This window comes from Lutjanus erythropterus, chromosome 2, assembly GCF_056507025.1.
Source record: "Lutjanus erythropterus isolate fLutEry1 chromosome 2, fLutEry1.hap2, whole genome shotgun sequence".
Taxonomy (NCBI): domain Eukaryota; kingdom Metazoa; phylum Chordata; class Actinopteri; order Lutjaniformes; family Lutjanidae; genus Lutjanus; species Lutjanus erythropterus.
Window position 1 is genome coordinate 34929262 of NC_139318.1, and position 16939 is coordinate 34946200.

Genomic DNA, 16939 nt, shown 5'->3' on the forward strand with positions numbered 1-16939 from the left:
ACGGGAAAGAAGGAACAAGTAGGAGGCAAAGGCAGAGATGAGAAATCGGAGAGAAGACTGGGAAAAGAAAAAGGAGTGGATAAGAAAAATAAAACCAATGCTATAACAGTTACAATTCATCAAAAACAGACAATGCCAGTTAATCTCATTCATATATATGTTCACCCAGTTCAACTCAACTCCATCTTCACTGACATTTCAAGGCAGCGTGGCTTCTTTTAAATAGTTAATCCATAGAGAAATGTTTCTTTACCTTCAGTGGTCAAAGAGATATTCAGATCATTTACTAGAAATGCCACAAAACACTAATTTACCAGCTAAATTCCTGCTTTCAAAATTACTTTATTGAAAGCAGAAACAGAACTTATGAGCAACAAAATGCACATAAAAATGGCAGAATGGATAGAATATATTTTTCTATTACTGGTTTACATTTAAGCAGTACTTTAATGTTATAGTTGGTGGAAGTGGATAGCTGATACTGCAATTGCGATATGATTTGCTATATTAGAAGGAATTCTCATTTAAAATATATCATGGTGTGATTTTTGTGAGGATCTGTACCTGTCTCTCTAAATCCTGAACACTGTTCCTTTAAGAAAAGTGTAACCATTCAAAACCTTACTTAATTGTCACTAAAATATACTTAAATTCATTATGCAGAAGTTTAGTCCTAGTAAGTGTTTTACTATTACATCTGATGTTTTTGGATTAATACAATTTAATATACTTTATTTAACTACCTCAACAGTCATGTTTCATCTTTGTGACAATGCATTTTCCAACTAGTCCAGGAGAGTTGTTAAATAGTTTATTAATTTTAGGAAGAAGAAGAATTTCGTCAGCCCATAAAGCAACACATAATCCTTAACTTTATCAGAAAAATAAAATATCGCTGGCCAGGAAGGAAATTTAATCTGAAAAGTCAGTAAGTATATCTGCCAGACAAATGTAGCAGTAGAGTAAAAAAGTAAAGAAAAGTTCTCTCTGAGACGAAGTGGAGAAGCTGCATAAAATGGAAATACTCAAGTACAAGCACCTCGAATTGGTGCTTAAGTACAGTAAATGTACTTCGTCACATTCCACCACTGTATCAGGTGTCCTTTCATTGTAACGTATCACCTCTATCATCTTGCTCTGGTTCCTCTGCACACTGACTGCATGCAGACAGAGCAGGGATCATTTAACAGAGCGGTAACCTGGACCATTAGTGACGAGGAAAAAAAAGAGAAAAAACAAAACAAAACACTGCTATTATCCTGCTTCTCTCTGGGGTTGCCATGCTCCTGTCACTGTAATGAGATGAAAACAAACAGTAACTGTAGCCCTCTGTGTGTGTGTGTGTGTGTGTGTGTGTGTGTGTGTGTGTGTGTGTGTGTGTGTGTGTGTGTGTGTGTGCACAGACATACTATATGCTGGTGTGTATCTGCACTGCTCTCTTGTCTGGTATCAATGGCAGTCACTTAGAGAGTGTGAGTCAGTGTGTTTACTGTTTTCACAGATGGAGCTCTGACACTGTCTGGATAACTGAGATAAATGACTCGCACTCGGGCTCAGCAGATGGGAAAAACAACAGCCACTCACACACACAAACACACACACACACACACACACACACACACACACACACACACACACACACACACACACACACAGATATATACTGTACGTTAGGAATTATGCACTTTATCAACTGATATATTTTTGCTCCTGGTCACAGCAGAGCAGGAAACCACAGGAAAGAGTAGCTACTCATTAGTGGGGAAACGTCAGCTGCCGTTCGGCTCAGTGCAGCCACTGATTTAAGCCGATACAGGCAGAGCTCATCTGCAATCAATTAACAGCTGCAGCTATTTTCAGGGATTTTGACATGAAGGTACTCCGTGCCAATGAGTCTCACATATGACATTAATTTTAAACTACAGTTCGGTGCCATAAGTGAGATTTTCTGAAAAATGTGTCACTGCTCGTCATCCATCACGCCGTCCGCAAACGACTACCAAAGGTTAATGTTGTTCAGCGGAGGCCAACGCAGCAGGTGGGTCTCAAGCTGCTGCTGGCCTGCAGCTCAGTGTGGCCCGCTGCTCCCAGTGTCCTTCACTCTCCTGACAAACACTGCCCCCATGTGGAGAAAAACACTTCTGCCGCTCTCAGTGAAGAAGGGGTCAACTGTCACAAACCAGACCCTCCACCCACATTTTCCTCAACACAGATCCAGTATAAAGGCGACTCTGATGTAAGTTGTGTCTGCGCAGCACATTGAGACATACTTTTGTAGTTTTGGTTTGTTGACATTTTAATATATTCACAAAAACTCAACATATCAGACTTTTTCAGGAGTCTAACAATCAAGTCCTGCAGTTCTTTTCCACCGTTGTTCCCTTTTTACATCAGTCTTTATCAAGATGAAGACAAGTGGAGAACCAGACTGGGCAGAGCCAAACTGAAGCATATAAGAAACTGACAAAAACTTCAATCAAAAACACACTGCTGTTGTGTTGAAAAGCTTCTCTGCATTTGATATGTCAGCTACTGGGACATGAGGCTGCTCCAGCTGACACATACAAACAAATCATATATATGATTGAAGAGGTAGATAAAGTAGAGAGAAAGAGATGATGTTGCATCTGGTGTATGAGATGTGTCTCTTTCACCGCCGTCGTGCTCTGAGGTTCTGACATGTTCAAATAGTAGAGAATGTCAGATTTTTTTTTTTGTTTGTTTTGTTTTGTTTTTTGCTCTTTTTGGATGTTCTAACAAAAAAAATGCCAAAACAAAGCAACAGAGAATAAATTCTTACAGGTGACAACTTTTACAACATTTTACTGTTATGAACATGTTGAATTTGATATATGATAAAAAAAAAAAAAAAAAAAAAGTTAACCTTATTTTAAGCAAACATAAAGTTAATTGACCGAATACCAATTACGTGCTGTCGTGGATGCAGGAAGTAGGAGTGCTGAGGAAAGAGGTTTGACTTTGTTTTTTTAAGCCATTGTTTGTCATTAATATCTAATAGTCTACAATAAGAAAACAAGCTCATTTACAACCTTGATCGAGGCAACGCAGGTTGGATCTATCACAAACACAATGAGGTGTTATAGCGTCCCACTGAATTAAAGTAACCAAAGATGTCAGGGCACGTGGTCAGACAGACCCAGAGGGCTCAACCCAACCAGCTACAGCTGGAGTACACAAGATACCTGCAATTACTGCCACTGCACAGTGACAGATGGAGTCCATTAGTACAACAGGATATGTAATGTGGTTATAGATCTAGATTATGACATATATGTGGTAATGAGAGCTTGCTCTGTTTTTTGGGCAGAGAATTAATGTCATTATCTGGTGACCTGGTAGCTCAGTTGGTTGGTCGTACGCCCCACGTAACGAGGCTGTTAGTCCTCTGCAGCAGCTTGCAGTCCCCCACTCTCTCGCTCTCCCGTCCCTGTCCTCCCTGTCCTATAAAATTAAAAACATAACCCCCCCCCCTTCAAGCTTGCAGCACTTACACTTCAGCTGATATCATCTTTTAGTTTATACACCTGGAATGGACAAATCATCAACTGTATAAAAGAAGTGGGTCTGCCCTCCAGGTCTGACAAGTGAAGCCAAACATGCAATCTATCTAATGGCCAGCAGGGGGCGACTCCACTCATTGCAGAAAAAAGGCTGTATAGAAGGCTGTGTGAGGCTTTAGAAAATCTAACCCATGATGAGACCATTTGGCCACACACAGATTGGTAAAATAGTTGATACTCAAAGCGCAAATATGTGACGACCTGGGAATGAGACTCAACAATCAACTTTTTTCTCTAGAATTGCTTCCTGCACCTTTAATGTGGATTACAGATGATCATTGCTAACCAAACTAGCCAACTAACAAAAAAACCAAGATGGCCACAGTCAAAACGCTAAACTCGAGTCTTCAAAACAGTGGTCCTAAATCAGAGCAACCCAGCTGCTTATTTTGCTCCTGTGCCATGCGTCTGCCCTGTTTTGGGTGAAAACAATGACTCAAATTTGATGGGAGGTCAATACAAATAAAATAAGAGAACTGCATCACCGTTGAGCTGTTAGGAGCCAAAATATTTTGGGCAGTCAGGTGAACAATCATGCTTTGTTTTAACATAGAAAAAAGAAAAGAAATAGAGGTTGGTGAGTATCCTTTCAGTCTGCCTCCATCAAAATGGAGGTGGTACCTCCTGACATAGACAAGCACCTTATTGAGTCTCTGTCAGTTTTTAAGACACTATTTTTCTGTTTTAGTTGTGGCGTTATGGTAAACTAATTACACTGCCAACATTAACATGCATTAGAATGACATTAGTCTTTACAATAGCGTGCCTAAGTCACACCCACTGTGCCCCATGAAACCTATATTTGGAAAAAATATGAATGGAAGTCAATGGCGAGACAATTTTTTCTATTCCATTTGAACTGTGCTTCAAATTACACATATTTTGTTTGTCAGTTTAGTCTCAGTCTCAGTTTGTGGCATGTTTGTCACAGTTTAGTTTAGTTTTGCATGAAATTGCTCAGTGAACTGCGTCTCTCATTTCGCCCAATATGCGTCACCAACACCAATCTTGCTGTCCCTCCAAACGTTATCTTAGATTAAGTGTTTTATCCGGCGACTCCTGGTGCTTTTATCAGCCATGAAGAGAAGGAACAAGTAAGACTGTTGTGTGACTACATCCAGATACAAAAACACACAGCTTCAGCGGCTAACATTAGCTTTTAGAGGGAGAAAATCATGACGTCCCTTACACGACTTCTGGGTGTGTTCTCTTTCTAATAATGTTTCCTCACACTCTGATACTTAAACAGTTTTACAGACAAACAGACAAACTTGTAAATTTCTGTCTTAAATTGACAAACAACATGTGTAAATTGTGGCACAGTTCAGACAGGATCAAAAAATAATTTGTCACTTCTCACTCCAAATCTCCAAATCTGATCGTGACAGCTAAAATGCCAGTTTTGAGGTTTCAAAACTGTAGTCCACAACCCATAGTCACGCTGGCTGTGCCCACGTCTTTTATACAGTCTGATTTCTTTTGGGACTTTCACATCAGCTTTCACTCGCAGGTCGATTTATCACCCACACTTTGACATTTGACATCCCCTTTCAGAAATTTTCCTTCGACTGATACTTCTCTCAGCATTTGCACTTGATTTGAAACTTCTTTCAACACTTCTATTTTAACTGCTTCTTCAGCTTATTTCAAGTTTTTATTCTGACTGTCTGACTTCAACTGAAGCAATTTTTCAAATGCAAATTTTCAGCAGTGAGAACATAAATTTCCTTTTCTGTGAAATTCTCACTACTTTGCCTAAATGTCACAGAAAAACTGATGACCTTCACATCACATGCTCAGTTTTACTCACTTCTCTAAACATTCGGCTTGTGGTGCAACACGCTCATCACTTTATTATTAAGAAGTTACTCACCACGCCCGAGTGGCATGATGTTTCCAGGTCTAAGGACAGCACACACACCAGCACACACTCTTATCAAAACACATTTGAAATATAATTTATTGCACATTTAAAGATCAACATAAAGTGGCACGATACCCATTTCAATCCTGTTACATCGGAAACAAAAAGACAAAAGAAGAAGTCCTTTACAAAATGCTCACACCTTCTGTTTATGATCGTTTCTTTTCGACTTTAGAACAAAATGGCCATGAAGTTGCAGGAATGCCAGACCGAAACTGCATAGATTCATAAAAAAAATAAAACATAAAAAAATGACCCGAGACACAGAAAATCCAATCAGACCTTGGCGTTACTCATCCTCGTCATGAGCCCATCAACTTCCACATTGTCCCAGTGACTTACAGGCGGTTCAGTGCGTCAGAACAAACAGGGTATTTCCCAATCTAAAAGAGGAAAGCACTGATAATATGTTCTCGGAAATACATATATATATATAGATATTTCAAGCCCAATTTAAAATTGTCATTTGCAGATATGATTTTATATTCAGTCCAATATTAAAAAAAAAAAAAAAACATTCCTTAAGCCCCATTTTTTACAGTAGCATCTTATTGTTAAAACATTTTGGGAGCAGGCGTGCGTCACTGTAAAAACCTCAACATGGAAGAGCAATAAAAGAAAAACTACACAAAAACAAATTACATGATAGTCACAGTCATTTGTTTAAGATACTATTTACATCTTTGACCTCATTTTTCATTTCATATCACAACCCAATCTCACTTTTCATTGCGGTTTCAGAATTGTCCACATTATTGATTAAGTTAGCCACCAGGATTCATCATCATCATCATGGTTTTAGTGGGCACGGACCATCTCTCTTTAATGGCTGCATGGCTCATATTTTGATTACTGGTTTAATAGTATTAGCTGGCAACAATCTCTAACTTTATACCTACTGTTGCTGCATCGACTAAACTAAACCACTGTGAAATGTGTGACACTCAACATAAATACCTGCCATTTGAAAGTGGCTTACATGATACAAAAACCAACTCTAGAGAGCTACAGTATGTACAGTATGACAGCAGTGGGTATTAAGATATTAAAAAAAATTAATTATATGTTGATGGCACAAATGTTCAGAAGTCTTGTTAATGATCCACTCGCCTCACCTGAACCTTGAGTAAAGTAAACATACACGTGTTTGATGTACAGTACAGTATAAATACAAACCCAGCCAATGGTCAAGAGAAGAACGGCACAAAAGCATGCTAACTGGTTTTTAAAATCAACTCTCATAGTCATAAACACAGTTTTATTAGAGTTACCTGATCAGAGTTTTACAGTTTCATTAGGGCCACCTGGTTGCATATTTTTATGGACACAACAGCGGTGAAGTGAATGAATCCTTCAGTAAACAGTGACAGCTTTATCTGTCCTGTTTACTCACCAACATTAGGCTCGCTGGGGGAAATGGTGCAGTTTTATTGGAACTTGTTAAGTGAACAGTTTAATGAGATACCTTGGATTTTTTTTAAGTGGGGTTGCTTGAGGTACCTTTCGATAGTCAGTGTATTCCCTACAAGTAGATGGTGTTCGACATGCCCCCAGTTTGGAGAAGCAGCAGAGGAGCACCAGCACAGAAGCTAAACAGTGTTTGCTGTGGATACAGTCGACAGCAAAACATATTTTAGCCAATTAAAAAAAAAAGTGTACTCTGTTTGGAATATTTTCACTGCCTTACATTGCCATCAAACAGCCTTTTCAGACGTGTATCCACTGATATAAGCCAAACATAACTTTTTCTCAATCAACCAGAATCCATTTGAAAAAAATATTAATTTTACCTCGCAGGACACAGGAGTTGCTAGTCTACCACTGCCTTTATATGTTACTCTGTCCGTGTAATTATGTGACTTTGGGGAGTCCAAACTAACCATTTAAATCACCAAAGTCACACAATAACACAAAGAATCTAACAGATGGAGGCAGCAGGAGCCCAGCAACTCCAGTGTCCTGCGAGGTAAAACGCCTATTTTCACCTATGGAGTTTGGTTGGTTTGAAGAGAGTGATATTTGGCTTATGTAACAGTTTCCCTGTAGAAAGAGGCTGTCTGATGGCAAATCAAAGCAGCAAAAATATTGTAAATGTAGTGTATATCTACCTAATTTTTTTTTTTAATTATCATTTATTTTTGTTTTTTTGTTTGGGTATTTTCTTGGTACTGTTATACATTATTGTTCATGTTTTGTTTTTGTGTTAATGGGAAGTATCTGGGAAAGTGTGGTGTGGAAAGATGTAATATTGTTTGTTATTCTTATTTGTACTGATAAAAGAAAACTAATAAACAGTGTTTACAAAAAAACTTGTGTAGACTTTAACTGATATTGGATCTTTTTGTGTGTGTGGCTAAAACATTTTCCTGCCGACTCTGTCAACAGCTGTTCATCACTTCACTTCTTTCACCGGTACTCCTGTCCACTTCTCCAAACTGGTGCTGTGCTGACCATCATCTGCTGTAGGTGAAACACCCACTACGGATAAGTACCTCATACACCCCCACTTCAAATACTCCCAACTATCCCTTTAAGAACTAAAAACCCCGAGCAATCACCCCCTTGATAATAAAACAGTATATACATGGACAGCAATAAAGAAATGTGATTTGTTCGGCACACAACAACGTGGGGTTTTCACATCTTGAGCTGAGTTGGATATTAAACAGTAATATGATTAGTTTGTTAGCCATATCAGCCTCTTAGTAGGTCACATAAATGTCTGATGACCCCGTTTATGCCTCTGAGGAAATGAGCTGATAAACTGCTAAAACTGCTCTTTAGTGCCACCATAACTGCGCTGATTATTTTCAATGTAACTTTCCAGTTAAACATCAAGGTCAGTCAAAACAACAAGCGATCAAACATTACCTGCATCAAAATCAGTTTTAATTAATCATCGAGGTTGGATCCAGCGTGAAGAAACACAGGAGGATTAAACAGGAGAGAAAGGCCTCAATTTTTATTCAGTTTACCTAATTTTCAGTTACAGAACCTGCCTGTTGAGTACGTTTACCCTGGCACTACCGTGATAGTGGTTCTAACAACCTTGCCTATTGATAATCACAGAAAAAATAAAAGAAAAATCGGGAGCCTCCGTCCACCACTCAACAAAATCTCAAACCACAGGACGCAGATTGTCCGAGTAAACATAAATAAAGATGCAAAGTAGAGTTCCAGAGCTGAGTTATTTGGAGACACTTTGAAGAAGCAGCACTTGAGAAAACTGGAGAGAGATACTGAAAGTCAGACAGAAATAGAGGAAGAAGAGGCAGAAGGGACATGAAGAAGAGACAGACTTTCCTTTGGCACCTGAGCCACAGTGGCAGTGCTCTTCTGTGGGCGGAGAAGGTACCAGACGAGGGTAAAAGAGACAACGACAGAAGAGGGAAAGAGGGAGGCTAAACAGCTCATGTCTGATTGAAATATCCTCCCTTGACCTTCTCTCTTCCACGGGAGCTTTGTTCTTTTCCCCTCTCGCTCCGCTCTGTCTCTAGATCCTGATTCGGTTCCTCCCACAGCAGTCGCACCTCTCAAAAACCCACAAAGTGTAGTCCCCCCAAATCCAATCAGAGCCAGAGTCCGTCCAGCAGGAGTTCTCCTTCACAGTCTGGAACCTCGCTTCTGCAGGAAAACCTTTAGTGTGAAACAGTGAGTGCTTGCAGAAAGGAGGTTCTCCAGGTTCTTCTGTAGCAGTTTATTTATGGCACATGATGGGACCTCTGCAGGTTTCTGTCTCGGTTCTGCTTCCACAGAAGAATCTCAAGTTCCTCCCAGGTTGAGTTTCACAGGCTCAGATCCTCCCGCAGGTGCTCCTCTGAGGTCGGTTAGTGCAGATCGTTCTATGTCGAGGTTCTCCCCCCCTTAGGTTCGGTTCAGTGTGTGGTTCTATAGGTTCTCCCCAGGCTGATACTGGGGTTCTGTGGAGGTGAAGTAGTCCTCTAGGAAGCCCTGCAGGTACTCAAACGTCGGCCTCTCCTCTGGGTCCTTCCTCCAGCAGGAGAGCATGAGCTCGTGCAGTGAGCTGGGACACTCGGCCGGGCATGGCATCCTGTAGCCGCGCTCCACCTGGTCGAGCACCTCACGGTTAACCATACCTACCGAGACAAACAGGAAGTTAGATTTAAGAGAGATTCTTTAAACGCTTCAATCAGTAGAGACTGAGCACAATCTCCCAGCTTTGATGCTTAAACTGGGTGGAAACAATTCGAGAGCTTAAAACAAAAAACAAATAACCCTCAGAATTTTGATAAAGTAAATCTGATGGATGATGTGATCTTTTTGCAGAGCATAAACATCAAAAATATTTGTTGTGGAAATCAGTGCATGATGTTTAACGTGTATATTTCTTTTTTGTTGATATATGTATATATGACAAACTTAAAAATAAATAAAATAAATATGTTGATTATGCTGATAAAAAGGGTGATGGTGCCACAGTTTCTCTGGAGCCAGCATTTTTATTTATTTATCTTTTTCACTTTTGGACATGAAAATCTTCAAGAGGTGTGTGTGTGTTTGATACCTTTAGGAATATTTCTGCAGTACAAAAAGATAAGAGAGGTGTCAAATTTCTGATCCAGAATCCCTGAGACTAAATGGTCAACTCCTTTGTATTCATACATTCTTCTCCATCATTAATCCATTCTATAGTTTTATTATTGATAGGGCTGCAACTACTATTATCGATTATCCATTATCTTCATACTTTCTTAATTTGCTTTCTTTTTAGGTGGTCAGAAAAAGTCAGTGGAAAATGCCCAAGATTATGTCCTAAAATAGCTTGTATTGTCTGTCCAACAGTCCAAAACTCAAATATGTTGATACATTAAAATGGCAAACAAACCTTTGTCAGGGATGCTGGAAGGCGCCAGAGTTTGTTTAAAGGTCATTATGACCATGGAGTGAGAATAAAGGTATTTTAATTGTTTTGAGTGTTTTGGAGGGTTTTTTTTGTGATTTTTGGATGCGGTTGAAAAGGCCTGTGTGAGTTTGGTTGGTTGGTGGAGTCTTTACCTGGATAGGGAACTCTGCCTTTGGTTGCCAGCTCTGTGAGCAGCACACCAAAGGACCACACATCTGATTTGATGGTGAAACGACCGTACAGAGCTGCCTCCGGTGCCGTCCACTTGATTGGGAACTTTGCTCCTATGGAACCAAACAGTTAGGAGTGAGTAAAATTCAAACATATTTCTTCAAATCTATACTTATCTGTGTAGCTCCTTTTAAAATTACAGCACCAACATCATAATAAAAATGAAAATAATTACAATAAACTGTAGTGAAAAGACGAAGTGTGGACTCACCCTGTCTCGCAGTATACTCGTTGTCTTCGATGAGTCTTGCCAAACCGAAGTCGGCCACTTTACACACCAGGCTGTCTCCCACCAGGATATTGGCAGCTCGCAGATCTCTGTGGACGTAGTTCATCCTCTCCACGTAGGCCATGCCTGCAGCAATCTGGAGGAAGTGACGCAGAGAGGACAGGGATTATATAATAAATACAAATATAGTTTAGCTTTAAGTGTGCCTGAACTGTAAGTAATTTTACCTGAGCGGCCATGTCTACGAGCTGAGGCAGACGAAGCATCTTTCCTGCTTCCCCTTTCAGGAAGTCCAGTAAGCTACCTGTGAGTGCAGGGTGAGAAGAGTTTAGGATTGTAGATAATGAATCAAATCAATTGTCCATTATATGTTTGAACTTTAGAGCATAAGTCATTTATAGGTCACTATTATTACTCTGTGCAACAGGAGCATTAAAGTCCCTACCAAAAAAGAACTGAAGTTTGATGTCCAGAACTTCTTACAGTCTGTAATATCCCGTATTACCTTGGCTCATATATTCTGTCACGATGTAGATGGGTTCCTCAGATACGACAGCATACAGCTGGACAAGCTTCTCGTGCCTCAGCTTCTTCATGACCTGTGCTTCCTGAAGAAAGGCCTCTGGAGACATGGTGCCAGGCTTCAAGGTCTTAATGGCTACCCGTGTTGTACCGTTCCATGTACCTGCAACAACAATATTGTATTACTGCTCTTCATGACGTGATTTAAATAAAGAAATAGTTTGACATTTTGGGAAATATGCTTATCTGTTTTCTTGCCAAGAGCAAGATGAAAAGATCAGTGCCACTCATATCTGTCCGTTCATACAATTAGCAGCAGGTTATAACATGTCCTAACTGGATGTGAGGGTCCCACTGTCGTGTCATGCCTGATGCTCTCTGTCCACATTGGATTTGTTAAATATGTTCTTCTGTTACATCATGTAATAGAACCATGTACCTATCAGCTGTGCGCTTAAGATCAGACTAAAGACAAAGGGACTCATGGTAAAGATGGGTGAGTACACCCCATCTTCCTAACATAAAACAGATGTTTTATATTGTGATATTTAGAAGATTCTGTACTGAAAACTGCAAACACAACCAACAGCATGTAAAAGACATATTAAAGAGCACAGCTGTCAAAGCTCATGCTACATCCTTACTGGAGGTGATGCGAACAAGTGGGTGAGCGAATAGCTGACTGCTTCAGCATTCTTAAATCAGGACGTGCTAACCTGATCTATGTGTCAACAAAAAATCTGAGCGATGTGTCGCTTGTTTGAAAAATTTCTGCCTTGGCTCTCGGCGAAATTTCACACACCTCCAACCTTTTTTATCTAGTTAAAATCAATGTGACATCTTTGATGTTGCTGTTTCCCCTGATCTAAGCAGTCGAAAGGGAGGACAAGAGACTAATTAACAAGTTTGAGAAGAAGTGACACCTTTTATGTGATCCACAGCAGCCTTTTTATAGAAATATCCTTAAAAAGGACGGGGTTTGGAAGGAAAAAAGGGAACTTTTGCAAGTTGGTAAACTGTCTTCCAACTATATAACAAGGCTGATTTAAAAAAAATTTCGTTAGCTATGAATAAATAACCCAGACACCTAATTTACTCTGCAGAGGGAGGAATCTCAAAGGTGCTGCTGTGACATCGCTTGTATATGTGAACAGTTGTTCACTTGCTTCACTTCTAGTTAGGAAGGGGTGTTACTCATTATCAACTGCAGCAAACCAGCTGAGTTTGTTTGTAAAAGGGACTAGAACTATTTTTTGTCATGACAACGGTAACATCTTGGTTCATCTTTCGATTTTGATTGCAACACTTTCACCAAAAAATCTGGGAATTCTTTAATTTCATTTTATTTCATTTTGACTTGCAGGTTTGGTTTGTGTGGGGTGGTTCTTCGCCTCCACATCTTGCCTTCAAACTGTTTAACACACATCTACTCGTTGATTATCCCTTAAGACAGATTCTTGTAGTTAAATGAGGACGTATTATATATATGTAACTCTTCATTTCATCTTTGTGAATCAACTGTTTTACAGCCCTTTTATCACAAGTGACAGGAACATGGAGAAACGGGGTGTGACAAGGTTCAAAAGCACAAACCATGCACCCAGCTGGGACATTCCAACAGAAAACAATGCAATCAAACTGATTTTGTTGCTGCCGCTCCTTTGCATCCTTTCAGTTAGGGATTGATGTCACCTTAGCTTAGCATAAAGATGGGGGAAACAGCTATCCTGACTCTGTCCCATCATCCAGATCCACTTACCAGCAAATCTAAGATCACTCATTAACTCATTATCACTCATTTGTTTATTCTGTACAAAAAGTGAAGAGTAAAAATGAAAGTTTGTTGCTCTGCGGGGGGGTTATGTGCCAGACGTGGCTCTGAGTGGTTGTCGCACTGAGTAGTTGCTAAGCAACCAGCAGAGATTCCAGGGAGTTACTACGGCAGGCAAAGAAATAGTCCAGCACATATCCCTCCAAAGTGTTGTTTTAACACTTTGTTTTTTGTGCTGAATAAACTAATTAGATATAATGTGTTAATTAGTGCGCTTAGAGGTGCTGGTATGTGGATTTTGTGCCTGATGGACAGAGCTAAGCTAGCCGTTTCCCTCTATTTTAAGCATTTGTGCCAGTGTAAGCGTCTGCTGATTGTAGCCTTACATCTACTGGACAGACATCAGACTGGTATCAATCCTCTCATCTAATTCTCTCCCAGGGACCGAATAAGTCTCTCAAAATGTCAGTCTATTCCTTTAATAAAAAATCCCAGCTCTAACAGCTTTTACCAGGATTCACCTCATCACTGTACTTCAAGAAAAGAGCAGCTGATCCTCATATACTGCATATTTTTAATGTATAACCTGTCTATCTGCCAGGATGTGAGAGCAAATCAATCCATTCCGATAAAAGGGTGTGTGTGTGTGTGTGTGTGTGTGTGTCATTTCTTACCCATCCAGACCTCTCCAAAGCAGCCCTGGCCCAGTTTAAGGTCGAGGCGGAGTGACTCTCGGGGAATCTCCCAGGCGTCCCTGGCCAGTCCCTGGGTCTGAGGTTTGGCCACGGGACACACGTCTGTGAGAGCGTGGCACAGCCCATCAGAGTGCTCTGAAAGAGGGAAGAGTAGTGAGAGTGAAAGGGCAGATAGAGGGCAGCAGTGTTGTTAGAAAAGGGTTAACTATCACAGCTACTCTGTGTGTGTGTGTTTGCGTGCATGCGTGCGTGCGTGTGTGTGTGTGCGTGTGTGTGTGTGTGTGTGAGAGCACTCACTGCGGTAGTGGAAGACTAGCTGCTGTAGGCTGGTGAACTGGGTGCGGGAGGTGATGTAGAAACCTCCGCTATCCAGCTTCCTGATCTTGTAATGTTTAACATTCAGGCCTTTGGTGTTATCATAATCCAGCACTGACAGGCAATATGCCCCTGTGAACAAGACAAAACAACAGACAGAGACAGGTTAGAACAACAAAACCAGGCAGATCTGGGCCTGTGTGACAGCTGCTCTGTGGAGTTTCCTAGCAGCTGTGCTGGGCAAGTCCCTGTTGGCCCCCTGAAGGGCCCTGGAAATTCAACTAAGCCTTTCTGTCCTTGACCACAGCCCACTACTAAGTAAATCTGAACTTATTGAGTAAAACATTATTTATTGGCTTGTTTGGTGGAGACACATTTCAGAAAACTACATCGCAAACCATTAAAACAGCAGATTATCAGAGCAAAAATAATCAAACGGGAATCAATCTTTTAAAAATGTGTTTAACGTAGTGATTCGACAGGCTGAGCAGACTTGGTGAACCTCACCTCCACAGGGGAGGTTGTTCCTCAGTGAAAGGAAAATGAAAAATCAATCCTCTTTGATCTGGAGGTTTGCTGACTGATGTTCACTGTTCTTCCTCCGTCAGAGAGAAATTCTAGAGCCGTAAAGACACACTTCCCAAAGATTTTATCCACACACTGACTGAACTGACAGCGGATTCACCCAAAGTATCTGATCATCACTGTGCTATTCCAGCAGCTTGACCGCTGACCTGTTAACAACCCATACTGAACCACAGATACAGATACTACAGCCTGAAGTAAATGATTTCTAAATTATTTATTAAAACCACACTACTGATTCAATACAGCAGTGAGCCCCAAGAGGCCGTAGTTTACAGGGACTTCAGAACAGCGAAGCGGCGTTGTTAGAGAGTTCCTGCGATTGCCACTGTTGTTGTTTGTCCAAATTGGATGGAGATAAAAGGATGAAAGGAGACCAGCTGACTGGTGAATCATTGATGTGATGGTTAAGCCCTGCATATAAGCCAACATAACTGCTGAAACCACAGGCTTAACTCCATTTTGGTACGTGTTTTAAAATCAATAGTCAGATTTTCTCGGCACAGCAGGTCTGAAAACTGTGAACAGCTCGACTCAGCTTTATTTATATAGCACCTTTCATACAAACACGCAGCCCAGAGTGCTTCACATAGCAAAGTTTAAAAATGAACACACAGGAAACAAATAAAAACAAGCAAAGAATAATAATAATAGAAAGGAATAAAATTACAACAATTAAACAATAAAATGAATCAATAAGACAAGATAATAACATTACTCCCAATTAACAATTAAAACCTAAATTAAAAATACGAGTCTTTACTTTCCTCTTCAAAACCAGACCTAGAGGTGTCAATCATAAAATAACCACGATATGCCATCAAGGAAAGGAAACATGCTAAATCCAACTAAGAGTGTGCTCCAACTCCAAAACAGTGGGCTTTTATTTTCAGGATAATGGGCTTAACTTCACATCGACAGACAACTGACAGTTATAAACAGCTTGTCAACTTACAGTGTAGGACTTGTTATTGTCTAATACCAGTGTTGTGCTCCTGCAGTGTTCCTGCAGTGTTCCTGCAGTGTTCCTGCAGCCTGGCTGAGCTTCCCTGAGTCCAGGGAGGAGAGAGCAGGGAGGAACAACTCGCTTCAAGCATGGATGGTATATTAAACAGGATTTCAACTTCTTTAATATACAGTCTATGGCTCCAACTCTATTTGGACTGCAGTGATCATTTTTGGATGTGCAATTTACCCTTCGTTATGCCTTGCCTTCTTAGTCACTCTTGCTACGCCTGTTAAGCTGTGCCATTTTAGCACTGTATCCATATATGACATGTGTACGTCTTAGATAGTTACTCATCGACTGTGTACATGATTTAACATTAATGCTAAAAGACTGAGGCAAAAGCTAGCGTTCACCCCAGCAAACACTGATTGGATGGTGGAATACGACACGTGTATCGTAACTATAGACAACAAAAACACACTCATCAATGTGGGAAAAGGAAGTGAAGAGACTAGATTACTGCAGTGGACCCTGAAACAGTCACCCAGTCAGGCCTGTCAGGGCATATAACCAAAGCCCACACAGTGAATTCACAACAAAATGTGACAATTTGAAACAATTTGTTCGGAGCAGTGCTACTGATGTAATTTGGCCACAAGTGTGTGTTTATTGAGGATTTTACAGCAGCCTTGAACTAACGAGCAGAACCATCTGTGTTATAATACAAAATTGAGCACGTTTTATAGAATTCTTTTCACTTGTCTGAGTGAGATCAGGGGTACGAACACCTCTAATAAAAGCTGAGATGATTGTTTTCAGGAATCTGAAGTGGGTTACGACTTGTGTGCTTCTAGCCTTTTACAAATGATCAGATGTATCATGAACAGCCTGACATGATTCATGTAACATACGAGCGGCATGTTTCGGCTCCTGTGTGTCACACTATGAACCTCTCATTTGACATGTAATACAGGACGCACCCAGAGGCGAACACACGTCCTGCCAGGGCTCCTCCTACCCTCCCTGATCCATCCCCTTTCCTACAAGTCTCCCCCTTTTGCTGTTCTTCCCCCTCTTCATGCCTCTCCTTCCCTCTCTCAGTGTGTGTCTATGAGTGTGTATGTTGGAAGAACAGAGACTTATAGCCAGGGGGAAATCCAGCACCCTCCTAGGCTGACCTAGTTCTGGCAGAGTGATTCACCCCTATCCATTCACAAGCCCCGATCAACTCCACTGTGCTCTTTTCCTCTTTCATTCTCCCCACTTCCACCAA

The 16939-nt window shown here is 40.6% G+C and overlaps 1 protein-coding gene across 2 annotated transcripts in view; it reads right to left on the reverse strand.

The window, feature by feature from the left end:
- Positions 1-5514: 5514 nt before the first annotated feature.
- Positions 5515-16939, reverse strand: part of LOC146332013 (proto-oncogene tyrosine-protein kinase Src-like) — a 33880-nt gene continuing 22455 nt past the window's right edge. For both annotated transcript variants that reach the window (XM_084738105.1, XM_084738113.1), the window contains 7 exons: positions 14115-14264; positions 13797-13952; positions 11335-11514; positions 11057-11133; positions 10812-10965; positions 10522-10653; positions 5515-9602 (listed from right to left, as the gene is read on the reverse strand). In XM_084738105.1, coding sequence (XP_084594231.1) covers positions 9394-9602; positions 10522-10653; positions 10812-10965; positions 11057-11133; positions 11335-11514; positions 13797-13952; positions 14115-14264 — 1058 coding nt within the window. In that variant the 3' untranslated portion in view covers positions 5515-9393. The remainder of the gene's footprint in view (positions 9603-10521; positions 10654-10811; positions 10966-11056; positions 11134-11334; positions 11515-13796; positions 13953-14114; positions 14265-16939) is intronic.